Genomic DNA, 13,013 nt, shown 5'->3' with positions numbered 1-13,013 from the left:
AGCCCGCCCACTGCTGGGCGATCCCTTCCCTCCTTCAAGTGAGGCCTGAGACCTCCCAGACTGGACAATAAAGACAGCCACGTGCTGGCGGCAAAGCCCTCTGCAGTTACACCCTCTGCACTTTGCCCCTCTAGACTGCAGCCGGCTGCGCCCCCCCTGCCCATGAACGTGCCCATCTGGAGCGTGGCGGTGACCAAGGAGCGCAGCCACGTGCTTGTGGGTCTGGAGGATGGCAAGCTGATCGTGGTGGGCTCGGGGAAGCCCTTGGAGGTGAGTGTAGGGGCGGGAGACCCACAGGAAGGGGCCAGAGTGGTAGCGCCAACTAACTCCGCGCCCGCTCCGGCTTGCACCAGGTGCGCAGCAACCAGTTCGCTCGGAAGCTCTGGCGGTCGTCGTCACGGCGCATCACGCAGGTGTCCTCCGGGGAGACCGAGTACAGGCCTGCAGAGGGACGCTGAGAGCCTGCTGCAGCTGACGCCCCGCCCCCAGCGGGCCCCGCCCCCAGCGGGCCCCGCCCCCAGCGGGCCCCGCCCCCAGCGGGCCCCGCCCCCAGCGGGCCCCGCCCCCAGCGGGCCCCGCCCCCAGCGGGCGGGGAACTGGGCGGAGTCGGCCGCGCCAGGCGGGTGGGCGGAGCCTCACTCCCGCCCAGCTCAGGGATTGGCGGGCGGCCTCACTCCAGGAAGTCCCGCCTCTCGCCGGCTGAGGGGCCGCCCCGGGACCCCGCCCGCCGCGGCTGCTCGTTTTGCACACACTGGGGGTGAGGGGTCCCCGGTTTCCAAGTCCCCCACCGTGGCCGAGCCGGGGACCGCCCGTGGCCTTACTCCCTGATGGCGGCCCTGCTCTCCGTTTCCAGCAATAAACCCAGCCTCGTTTTGTAGCTGCCGCGTCTCCATGTGCGTGTTCGCCCCGCCCGCGCCGCCTCCTCTTTGTCCCGGCCCCGCGGCTCCCACCTCCGGGCGGCCCCGAACCCAGGCCCGGTCCAGAGCAGCCCCTGGGGGGCAGTGGCCCCCTGTGCACGTGCCACCTCGGGCGGGCGCCGCAGCCCGGCTCCTGACGCGGGCACGCAGTGGGCACAGCGGGCACCCGGTGAAGTGGGCGAGTTGCGGGGAGGGTCCCTTCTCTTTCTTCCCCAGGCCCCAGGTCCAGGTGGGGCCTGAGCTGGCCCTGGCCTTGGGGGAGAGAAGGGTCCCAGCAGGCGGCTGCTGCGCCCACCAGGGTTCCCACCCACTCAGGCTCCAAGAGTTACAGGAGGGCCTCCTGCCCTGGGGCGGGGCCGGGGGGACAGCCTTCCAGCCCCCCTCTCCTGCCTGGCTCCCTGTCTGCCTTTTCCTCTGGCCTGCTCTGTCCCTTCTGACACAGAAGTGGCAGGTCCAGCTCTGGAATGGAGTGAGCCAAGATTACAGCCTGAGGGTTCCCCCTCCAGCCTCCTGCGTCCCCTGCCTGGCTGCTGCTGGAAACACCCCCTGGGGAGCGCGAGGGCAGCACAGGGCAGCATAGCCACCCCAGCAAGGGCATGGCTTTTGTGGGTAAGTGTCTTTTGATCCACAGCTTGGGCAGTGTGCTGGCGAGGAGGTACCCCAGCCGGGAGGGTCACTCCCAAGTCCAGTCATGGGAGTCTCTCCCCTTCTGCCTGCAGGGTCTGGTCGATGGATGTTTTCAAACCCTCTTGGCAGTGAGGTGTGAGTGTGTCAAGGACCCTCCCTTAGTTCCTCAGCCCTTACTCTCTCTCCTCCTTCCACAGATGCGGCCCTGAGAGGGCAGGACAGGGGCAGGGAAGGGGTGTGGCAGCCCTGGCCCTTAACACCTCCTCATTCCTGGCTGAGCCTCTGGACACCTCAGGGAACATCATCCCAGTCTACTGCGCCTTGCTGGCCACTGTGGTCCTTGGTCTGCTTGCCTACGTGGCCTTCAAGTGGTAGGTGGCTCGGGCACCCCCTTCCCCTCACCCCCCGATCTGGACTGCCAGCCTGCTCTCCGTGTTGGTGAAGGGGGAGCAGGTTGGCAGGTCCCCTCTGCTGTTTCCCATAGCTGGCGCTCACGTAAGCAAAGACAGCAGCTGGCCAAAGCTTGCACTGCAGACCTGGGGGGCCTGGACAGGAACCAGGCCCGCGGACACAGTGTCTTCCTAGACTCTCACAGCGAAAGCAGCCAGGGTGAGCCCATCTCCATTCGCAGGCCTCTGGTTCTGGTGCTGCTGCGCCACCACCCATCCCTTGTGTGACGTGGTGACTCCCCACCCTAGGGCCACACTCAGAGCTTGGCTGCCGACTTTACCTTCATTACCTTCATCTCCCTTGGAGGCAGCAGGACAAAGTAGAGCGGCTCCTGGAAGCTCCCAGCGAACCCGAACCTGGCAAGGGCTGGCGGGGGTTGCCAGGCTGAGGATGTGGCGACCATGGCTCAGGGCCAGGCGCCAGCCCATACCCTGCTGAGGGACTGGGCCACCCAGGAGGGCAGTAGAGCCACCCTCAAGGCGCTGGAGGAGGCCCTGGCTGCCATGGGTCGGGAAGATGTGCAGGCCCTGAGCCCGGCAGCTCAAGACTGCTCAGTGGTGTGAGTGACGCCGACCGGCTGTGATCCTCCCCTGACACCTTCCCCTTCAGGGGCTTCTCGGCATTGCCGGCCTCAACCTCTTGGTTCGGGAGGCAGCTGACGTGCCTGCTGCCACTCTCCCATGCAGGATGGGGTGTGGTGCAGGGGGGAGGGGGAGGGGGGACGAGGCGTGGTCCCGCCCTCCCAGCCCCTCCTCCACACCCCTTCATTTAGCTGCAGTTATTTTCTATACTTTTGCATCCCACATTAAAGGCACTTTGGGTTAGTTTGAGCTGGCTGCCTCGCGTCTTGGATCTGTGATGGTTGGGTAACTGAGGCAGAAGCCCAGGGAGGGCAGGGCTGGCGAGGTGATCCCTAGGATGGGGGCATCCTCAGCAGCACCCAGGTGGCAGGCTGTGGTGCTGTGCGCCCCCCACTCACTGGCTGTGGCACATCGGGAAGTGATCTTGCCTGGCTCAGTGTCCGTTTCCTGGGCTGAAGGTAAAAAATAGCTCTCCTCGGGCCCGGCGGCGTGGCCTAGTGGCTAAAATCCTCGCCTTGAACACACCAGGATCCCATATGGGCACCGGTTCTAGTCCCGGCAGCTCCACTTCCCATCCAGCTCCCTGCTTGTGGCCTGGGAAAGCAGTTGAGGACGGCCCAATGCTTTGGGACCCTGCACCCATGTGGGAGACCTGGAAGAGGTTCCTGGTTCCCGGCTTCGGATCAGCACAGCACCAGCCATTGCACTCACTTGGGGAGTGAATCAGCAGATGGAAGATCTTCCTCTCTGTCTTTCCTCCTCTCTGTATATCTGACTTTGTAATAAAAATAAATCTTTTTTTAAAAAAATAGCTCTCCTCGGATCCCCCATGGCTTTAGTTCCCAAGGTGGTCCCAGAGGTACTGGTGCTGACCATTCTGCTGAGTTCTGCTGGAAGCCTGACCCTCCAGCAGGAGGCAGGAGGCAAGCTGGCACCCAAGGGTCTCAGGTGACTGCTGTAACAGCCAGGGCCACGCTGCCAAGCCCCAATTACCGCCAGCAGAGGGAGCTCCAGAGCCTCTGCTGCGGCTCGCATGGTCAGAACACCTACCCGAAGGGCAGTTCAAGGACAGGACACTAAGTGAAACCACCAGCACTCCATGTATGGCGTGCCCAGGCCAGAGGGGGAAGCAGCCAGGTCGGCTCCCTGGCCGTGGACGGGCCTACCTGGGAGGGCCCAATGGCTCCGTCCTGGGGCACACTGGAGACAGCTCAGAGTGCCACATCCTGTGGTGAGGGAGTGGCATGCACAGGATGTAGACGAACACATTATCACAATCCCGGGGATGGAGCCTAAAAATTTTCCCCTTAAAAATTTATTCATTTGGGCCCGGCGGCGTGGCCTAGCGGCTAAAGTCCTTGCCTTGAACGCCCCGGGATCCCATATGGGTGCCGGTTCTAATCCCGGCAGCTCCACTTCCCATCCAGCTCCCTGCTTGTGGCCTGGGAAAGCAGCTGAGAACGGCCCAATGCATTGGGACCCTGCACCCGCGTGGGAGACCTGGAAGAGGTTCCTGGTTCCCGGCTTCTGATCAGCGCGCACCGGCCATTGCGGCTCACTTGGGGAGTGAATCATCGGACGGAGGATCTTCCTCTGTCTCTCCTCCTCTGTGTATATCTGGCTGTAATAAAATGAATAAATCTTTTAAAAAAATTTTATTCATTCATTCATTTATTTGAAAGGCTAGAGTCACTGAGAGGGAGATCTCCCTCCCCAAAAGGCCACAAGTGAGGCTGAAGCCAGAAGCTGGGAACGTCTACACGGGTGGCAGGGGCCAAGGCTTTGTCTATCATCCACTGACTTCCCAGGCACATTAGTAGGGAGCTGGGTCAGAATTGGAGCAGGGCCCAGCACGGTAGCCTGGTGCCTAAGTCCTTACCTTGCGTATGCCAGTATCCAGTATGGGTGCCAGTTTATGTCTTGGCTGCTCCACTTCCCATCTAGCTCCCTGCTTGTGGCCTGGGAAAGCAGTCGAGGACGGCCCAAAGCCTTGGGCCCCTGAACTGGTGTGGGAGACTCGGAAGAGGCTCCTGGCTTTGGATCAGCTCAGCTCAGCTCAGCTCCAGCTGCTGCAACCACATAGGGAGTGAACCAACGGATGAAAGCTCTTTCTGTAGATCTGTCTATCCAGTAAAAATAAAGACCAGGACTCATGCTGGCACTGGATATAGGATGCAGGTGTTTTAAGTGGTGGCTTAACCCACTGCACCAAGGGGAAGGGATTTTGGACTGGGAGCTAACTGTAGAATTCTTCAAAGATGTCTTGCTGAAATTGATAGCTCCCTGACCACTTAATGAATACTGCCTGAAATGCCTTGAAAAATTGGAAACCTACAGCTTTGCATCACAACCCTAAGTCTGAGCTGTTTTGAGTTGTATGCAGCTGCAGCCTGTACTGCAAGCCAACCTCTGGGTCTCACATGTGGTGGCAGGGACTTGAGTACCTGCGCTACCTGCCTTAAGCCAGGACCCTGGAGTTTTTTTGTTTAGTTTGGGCCCGGCGTAGCTAAAGTCCTCGCCTTGAATGTGCCGGGATCCCATATGGGTGCTGGTTCGAATCCTGGTAGCCCTGCTTCCCATTCAGCTCCCTACTTGTGGCCTGCGAAAGCAGTTGAGGACGGCCCAAAGCCTTGGGACCCTGAACCCACATGGGAGACCCGGAAGAGCTCTTGGCTCCTGGCTTTGGACTGGCTCAGCTCCAGCCATTGTGGCCGCTTGAGGAGTGAATCAGTGGACGAAGATCTTCCTCTCCCTCTCTCCTTCTCTCTCTATACATCTGACTTTGCTATTTAAAAAGATTTATTTTTCTTGCAAAGATTTTATTGCATTAAAATACATTATTGCAAAAATAAAAATACAGAGAGACAGGAACATTCTAACAATAAAAATAAATCTTAAAAAAAAAATTAAATGAGCACAGCTGAGCTCTAAGTCTAAGCACAGTAGCTACCGGAGTTTTGGCAAGCCATAGTTGTGTCCTCCCCGAGAGCATTTCTATCCTGAACAAAGTGACACTGGCGAGGCAGACAGGACCGGCCTCTGTGAAGAAACCCACTTGGGCCTGAGGCTCTTGGCCCTCACTGCCCAGGCAACTCATCTGTCCAAGGAGCAGGGGTTCCCCTGGGCCCAGCATCCTTCTGCAGAGGTCCACTCTCATCCCAGCCTATGCACTGCTCCCTTTTCAAAGGACTCCTGCCATCCCTTGCAGGTCCAAGCTCAGGATTAGAACATCATCCCAGTGAACTCAGAGAAGAAAAAAAAAATACAGAAGAAAGGGGAAAAGAAAGAAAACAAATCAGTGGGCCCAGACACATCAAGTATGTGGAAGAAAGAAGTATGATGCCTCTCCAGCCAGGAGGTATCGGGGGAAGAGAGATTTATCTGAAAGACAGAAGAGACAGAATTCTGATTGTTGGTTCACTCCCCAAATGACAAACAGCTGGAACTTGGCCAGGCCAAAGCCAGGAGCCAAGAGTTTCTTCTGTATATTCTGTGTGGGTGTGGGGATCCAAGCAACTTAGGCCATCTGCTGCTGCTTCCCCATGCACATCAGTAAGGAGCTGGATCAGAAGTGGAACAGTTAATATTTGAGCCAGCACTCTTATGAGATGCTGGCACAGAGGCTTAACTCACTACTGGCCACCAATGTCATTGTAAACAACGGATATCACTGCAGGTGGTGACTAAACTCACATACTACTGTGCTTCCCCCCTACTCTCCCCCTCACCCTTTTTAAACTGGCCCCCATTCAACTGTTTCTTTCTTTCTCACTTTTAAAGATTTATTTATTTTTATTGCAAAGTCAGATATACAGAGAGGAGGAGAGACAGAGAGGAAGATCTTCCATCCAATGATTCACTCCCAAGCGACTGCAACAGCTGGAGCAGTGTCGATCCAAAGCCAGGAGCCAGAAGCCTCTTCCGGGTCTCCCACATGGGTATGGGGTCCCAAAGCTTTGGGCTGTCCTCAGCTGCTTTCCCAGACCACAAGCAGGGAGCTAGATGGGAAGTGGAGCTGCCGGGATTAGAACCGGCACCCATATGGGATCCCAGTGCATTCAAGGCGAGGACTTTAGCTGCTAGGCATCGCGCCAGGCCCTCACCCGTTTCTTGATAGCCTATTCAAGTCAGTGTCTGAGGCTTCGGGCTGTGCTTCCTTTGCTCTGCGCCTGACATCACCCCTGAGCACAAACTACAAGATCACAAGCCTACAGGCACCAGCTGCCAGCCGATGTCTGCCTCAACCACAGCTGGACCCAGTGCGGAATGAGGCCTGTGACAAAACCCAATGGCAGCAACCATCACCTGCTTTCCCCAGGGACGGCACTGCACACAACCATGCCTGAGGGAGGGAACACCAATGCCAAGTTCTTTAATTGATTTTATTTTTTACATAAAAAGTTCAGTAAAAATTGGATAAAGTAAAGTGATTTTAAGCAGTAAATCAATCTTATCAACATAGCACAAGGCTGACCAAAACCACAAGGCAGCCTGCTTTAGAATATTTACATGATAACAAATTAAACCTTGCAGGAGAACGTAAACTGTCCTTACAAAGTCTGCCTGTGATCCTAGCACGCAGAGGCTAAAAGCAACAAAAACCAGGAAAAAACAAATTATTTTCAATATATTCACATATACATTAAAATATAATACAGATCATCGGGGCAGAGGGTGTTGGGTGGGGATGCGCATGGGTCTGTGCGCTGACAGCACCGCCAAGGAGGAGACCCAAGTTTGAGAGTGGGGTCAGGGCCGGCCAGGGTTTCCCGAGACCGCTGCTTCTGGTGGCCTCGAGCCACAACCCAATGGCTTACGGAAGGATCACCTGTTGGAGATGCAGCTCGTGTGGGGCTTCCAGCTGAGTCCCCTAGGGTGGCAGTGCCATCAGGAGTGCCACCCTGACAGCGTGGGGCAGAGGCCCACGGGAGCTCTTCTCCCAGTCTGTCCTACCTGATTCACCTGTCTGTCCACCCTGGCCCTACAAGTCACTCTAATTCAGTGTCCTCTTTGGGTTTGTAGACAGCCCCAAACTTCTGCATGTACTTCTTAATGTACTCCTTGGTTTTGTGTTTCACATTCTCATTGCACTCCAGGTCCTCGGGGTTCTTACAGTACTTCAGCTCCTTATTCATGACGCCATGAGTCAGCTGTCCAGGGCACAAGAACAAAGGCACAGACATCAGTTGGAGTGGAAATGATCGGGGGTAGGGGAGGAAGGGTAGAAGAGGTAGTGACCCAACTTGCTGCCTCTGGGTTCTTTCATCAACAGCGGGAGTTCAACACTTGGTAAGTTGGGGCAGGCTGGTACTGAGATTAGCAGAAAGAAGAACCTAGGCTTTCTAAGTCTCTTAGAAAATGTGCACCTCTCCCTGCTCAAGGTATGCCCCCGCCCAAAATCACAGCCCCTCTGTTCCTGGGTCCTCCTCGGTCCTAGCATCTTGGGAAAATTAGCTGTGCTACAACACTGACAGACCAGAGAAGGGTGAGTACCTTGCGAGCAAGGTGTTTGAAGTCCTCGGTTGTAGTAATTCTTCCCACTTTGCAGTCAGGTTTCCGGTAAGGGTTCAGGCACTGGACGATGAACTGGGACATCTGCAAGCAGAGTAAAGAGAACGTGGTGCTCAAAGGGACAAAAAGGACCTGGTGTACTGAGGTAAGGCAGCCAGGCCCGCCAGCCAATCCTTGACCTTCGCCCCCAGGATGGCTTGTTGGACTATGAAACAGCAGTGAGCTCACGAGACACAGGGCTGCTGGTCAGCCCTGAGCAGGACAGGCCCGTGGATGGACAAGCTAGCCTCACTTGCAGCAGCAGCAGCTGGAGGTTCCAGCAGCCTCAGGTTTCAGCCAGAATGCTGTGAGCTCAGCCTGAAAAGACTGTAGCTAGGTTCTCATTCTCTGGTCCCTAGAGAAAGAGGACAGGGCAGGCATTCCAAGACCTACTCAGCAGCTAAGCAACTGCAGGAACTGCAGGCATCTCATATCTGAAGGTCACTTAGAGACTGTCCAGGGTGCATGTCACTGCATTCTTAGCACAGCTGGGGCGAGCAGACAAACATGGCCGAACAGCCAGGGTGCAGAGAGAACAAAGCTATCAGTGACTGCCACCCTCTCAGGGGGCAACACGAACAAAGACTGCGGATTCCCGGACTCAGCCCACCTGCAGGCAAAGGCCGCGTCATAAGACAGGCACCATTAGACCAACAGCCACTGGGGGACGGAGAAAGACGGAACTTAATTTCTGGAGAAGACTTTAAAGTTTTTCTGTGGTGTTCTGGTCTCCATATTTTCCCCTTTCAAAACAGTCAAGGATTTAAATGCCTCTTGTTTAAAATTCTGCCAATAGTTTCCTATAGCCCACAGGCCCAAATGAAGCAGCTAAGTAAATGCCATCCAATTTTATTTCATCATACCCTGTAGGGTGACCTCTAGCTACCCGGAAGAGACAATGCTCCCTTGTCTCTGTACTTCCTACTACCAAAAATTACACCCCTCCTGATCTAACTGGAAAATGGTGACTTGACACTAAGGCCCTTCCTAGCACCTCAGATGGGGGCCTCCAGTCCAAGGGTGGTCCCTCTCCACATGGCCGTTGTTACTTATTTACAGGTTTGTCTCCTTGCCTACATTCTTGGCCCCTCAGTGTATAAATCCGCATGCCAGGAGGCAGGACAGAAGCTCAGTGTCCTCAGGGTTGGAGGTATGCTGCTGGCAGTGAGAGGAGCTGCTTTCTCTCAAGCCCTTACAGGTTAGGTAGTCACCGACAGACCCAGTAGAGACAGAGAATGGGAACGTGAACTGTAAGGCCAGAGTCTAGAACTGGCCTTCTCTGAACATTTGACCAATTTATGATGAATGACAATGCCTACTTCAAGAATTCTTGTGGGGATGAAATCAGATGATGTACATGAATGTGCCTATCCAGTTGTAAAGAAACATACCAACATCTCATGACTGCCAACTATATGGTCAAATCACATACACCAGGCAGGGCAGATCAACACCTCATGCGAGTTTCCTTTGCTGCAGCAAAATCTGCACTGGACTGGGAAAGCGTGGTCTGCAGAGCAGCCCTTAAAGCCAACAAGATACAGCTGAGAAGTTCTCAATGGGAGAAGCAGTATGACAGCACGAGCCACAACCTAAGGAAACTTTGTGTTCTTGCATGTCCTGGTCAAGGGAAGAATTCTATGCAGGACAAGAAGAAAAAAGGTCTCAGACTGAAGCCTATGTTAGCGCCCACATCCACCAAGCCTTACCTCTTTTCTGAACACTTCTTTGCTTTTCTTAGCCAGCTCACTGGAGGTGTCTGCTTCTGCTGTCTTGGGCTTCTTTGATGTCTAGAATTAAAAAATACAAGAGCTAGCACAAGAAGTCAGTTTCAGTAATATCTTACTGTACTAGAACCCTCCTTTCTCCCAGCTCAAATATTTGCTCCTCTTTGCTTTTTTAAAAAAGATTTGTTTGCTTTTATTGGAAAGGCAGAGTTACAGAGAAGGAAGGAAGGGAAGAGATCTTCCATCCATTGCTTTAATCCCTAAATGTCCACAACAGACAAAGCTGGTCCAGTCCAAAGCCAGGAGCTTCTTCCAGGTCTCCCAGGTGGGTTCAGGGGCCCAAGCAATAGGTTCACCCTCTGCTTTCCCAGGTACATTAGCAGGGAGCTCGATTGGAGGTGAAGCAGACAGGACTTAACGAGCACCCAGATGGGATACCGGTGCCACAGGCAGAGACTTAACCACTGTGCAGATGGGATACAAACTGGGACCTATATGGGATTCTGACACATTCAAGGCGAGGACTTCAGTCAACAGGCCACCACAAAAACTAAATATACTCTTACCACATGGATTCAGCAATCAAACTCACTAGTATTTAATTCAAACGAAAACTTATGTCCGTAGAAAATCGGCACAACCCTGTACAGGGATTTTTATCAGTTTATTTATTGCCAAAACCTGGAAGTCATCAAGCTATCCTTCAGAAGATGAATGGATAAACTGTGTCACACTCAGGCAATGGAATACTATCACTCAAATGAGCTGCTTAGCCATGAAAACACAGAAGGAACCCTAAATGCATATTGCTAAGTAAAAGGATGCCCGTGTGAAAGGTCACATATTGTACGATCCAACCTTATGACAGTCTAGAAAAAGGCAAAGCTACGGAGGCAGTGAAGATATCAGCAGTCTCTAGGAGCTAGGGAGGATGGAAGAGGAGAGGAAAAGATGAACAGGAGAAACAAAGGATTTTCAGACCAGCAAAATTATTTAGTATATTACTATAATGGAGGCTGTATGAGATTATACGTGTGTTGAAGCTGAAGATGCTCTACATCAGGATCAAATACTATCACTTTGGATGAGAATGGTGCATTAAGGTAGATTCATCAACTATAACAGATGTTATGATCGAGCTACCAGACAATGATGGTGGGGGAACTTGGTGTGCTGGGAGTAAATTGGAACTCTGCAGTCTCACTTTTCTCTGTGTTCAATTTACTTCTGACCAATCTCTCTGTGGCAAAATAGAACTAAATTGCTCTAAAATAAAACCTGTTACTAGGAAGGAGTAAGATAAATTCCTTTCCAGACAAGAAAAAAAAAAGCTGAGAGAATTCATTACTATATCTGAAATACTAGAAATATTAAAGGAAATTCTCCATGCTGGACTAAAATGATTCCAGATGGAAATTCAACTCAACATAAAACAACGAACAGTGCTAAAAATGGTAACTATGAGGGTAAATACAGATCTTGTGGCAAGTTCAAAATTTTTCGTTAACGGTTAACACTCTAAAGCAACAAACAATCCTGAAGTTCATTAAATATGACAAAATAAAACATGACAAACACAATGGATAATAAGTGGCTAAATACATTTTTTAAAAAGATTTAGTTATTCTTATTGGCAAGACAGAGTTACAGAGAGAACGAGAAACAGATCTTCCATCTGCTTGTTCACTCCCTAAGTAGCCACAACAGCCAGAGCTGAGCTTATCTGAAGCTAGGAGCTTCTTCTGGGTCTCCCACATGGGTGCAGGGTCCCAAGGCTTTGGGCCGTCCTCTACTGCCTTCTCAGGTCATAAGCAGGGAGCTGGATAGGAAGCGGAGCAGCTGGGACGTGAACTGGCTCTCATATGGGATCTTGGTGTGTGCAAAGGGAGGATTTATACACTAGGCTATTTGCCAGACCCAAAGTAGGTTCTTAAAAGGTAAACCAGATATGTAATTACAGAAAGTGGTGTACATATGATAATAAGCGGTAATAAGATAAAATGTTCATGGTAGTAAGCTTAGAACAACAGTTCTCAAAGTTTTCTATCTCAGGATCCTTTTCTACTCTTTGACAAATTAAGAAACCCTGAAATTCATCAATCAAATTTTGAGGGGCTGGTCAAGTTAAGCCACAACTTTTGATGGCAGCCTCCCATACTGGAATACTATATTAGGTTTCCCATGTTCTACTTCCAGTCCAGCTCCATGTGAATGCACCTGGACAAACAGTAGAAGATGACAAGTACTTGGGCTCCTGCATCCACAAGGGAGACCCAGACAGCACTCCTGGTTCTGGTAGTTTGGCCAGTGCTGGCTCCTGTGGCCATGTGGGGAGTGAAGTATCAGATGGAAGAATCATTCATTCTCTGTCTCTCTGTTGTCCTGCCTATAGAGCTGGCATCTCATACGGTCACCAGTTTGAGCACCTACTGCTCTACTTCTGATTCAACTCCTTGGGCCCTGCACCCATGAGAAGACCTGGAAGAAGCTCCTGGTGTCAACTTCAGATGAGCCCAGTTCTGGCCGTTGCTACCATTTGGGGAAAAGATGGAAGAGTCTAACTCTTATGTAAATTTTTCTTTTTAAATAACTCAAACTAAAATAAATAAATAAATGAATTTATCTCAAAATGGCAGTAACAAAACCACTAGATGTTAATAACAACATAATTTTTTTTGTGAAAATAAACTTTCTCAAAACTAGAGAATGTGGCAAGAGTGGCACTGTTTTTCATTTTGGAAATTTCCTTAATGTTTACTCAACATAAGACAGCTGGAGTCTCATGTCCTTCCACATTTAATTATGTCATATATGTTCTGGAAAATTCCATAGTATACTTTTTTTTTTTTTTAAAGATTTATTTATTTTGGGCCCGGCGGCGTGGCCTAGTGGCTAAAGTCCTCGCCTTGAACACGCCGGGATCCCATATGGGCGCCAGTCTAATCCCGGCAGCTCCACTTCCCATCCAGCTCCCTGCTTGTGGCCTGGGAAAGCAGTCGAGGACGGCCCAGAGACTTGGGACCCTGCATCTGCGTGGGAGACCCGGAAGAGGATCCTGGTTCCCGGCTTCGGATTGGCGCAGCACCGGCCGTTGCTGCTCACTTGGGGAGTGAATCAGCAGATGGAAGATCTTCCTCTCTGTCTCTCCTCCTCCTCTCTGT

The 13,013-nt window shown here is 52.4% G+C and overlaps 2 protein-coding genes and 1 long non-coding RNA gene across 4 annotated transcripts in view; 2 read left to right on the top strand and 1 right to left on the bottom strand.

The window, feature by feature from the left end:
* NBEAL2 (neurobeachin like 2) overlaps positions 1-536 on the top strand; it is a 29,428-nt gene extending 28,892 nt beyond the window's left edge. The window contains exons 54-55 of the mRNA XM_058678971.1: positions 135-270; positions 354-536. Of these exons, the coding sequence (XP_058534954.1) occupies positions 135-270; positions 354-458 (241 nt within the window). The 3' untranslated portion in view covers positions 459-536. The remainder of the gene's footprint in view (positions 1-134; positions 271-353) is intronic.
* Positions 537-1,636: 1,100 nt separating this feature from the next.
* Positions 1,637-2,280, top strand: LOC101531498 (uncharacterized). The gene is made up of 3 exons (XR_009247380.1): positions 1,637-1,915; positions 2,029-2,153; positions 2,243-2,280. It is a non-coding gene; the product is annotated as an uncharacterized LOC101531498 (long non-coding RNA).
* A 4,659-nt stretch (positions 2,281-6,939) lies between these two features.
* Positions 6,940-13,013, bottom strand: part of SETD2 (SET domain containing 2, histone lysine methyltransferase) — a 98,675-nt gene continuing 92,601 nt past the window's right edge. For both annotated transcript variants that reach the window (XM_004581419.3, XM_058678973.1), the window contains 3 exons: positions 9,835-9,915; positions 8,069-8,170; positions 6,940-7,725 (listed from right to left, as the gene is read on the bottom strand). In XM_004581419.3, coding sequence (XP_004581476.2) covers positions 7,564-7,725; positions 8,069-8,170; positions 9,835-9,915 — 345 coding nt within the window. In that variant the 3' untranslated portion in view covers positions 6,940-7,563. The remainder of the gene's footprint in view (positions 7,726-8,068; positions 8,171-9,834; positions 9,916-13,013) is intronic.

This window comes from Ochotona princeps, chromosome 21, assembly GCF_030435755.1.
Source record: "Ochotona princeps isolate mOchPri1 chromosome 21, mOchPri1.hap1, whole genome shotgun sequence".
Classification (NCBI taxonomy): Eukaryota; Metazoa; Chordata; class Mammalia; order Lagomorpha; family Ochotonidae; genus Ochotona; species Ochotona princeps.
The sequence above is the reverse complement of the archived record's forward strand: the minus strand, read 5'-3'. Positions and strand labels throughout refer to the sequence as shown.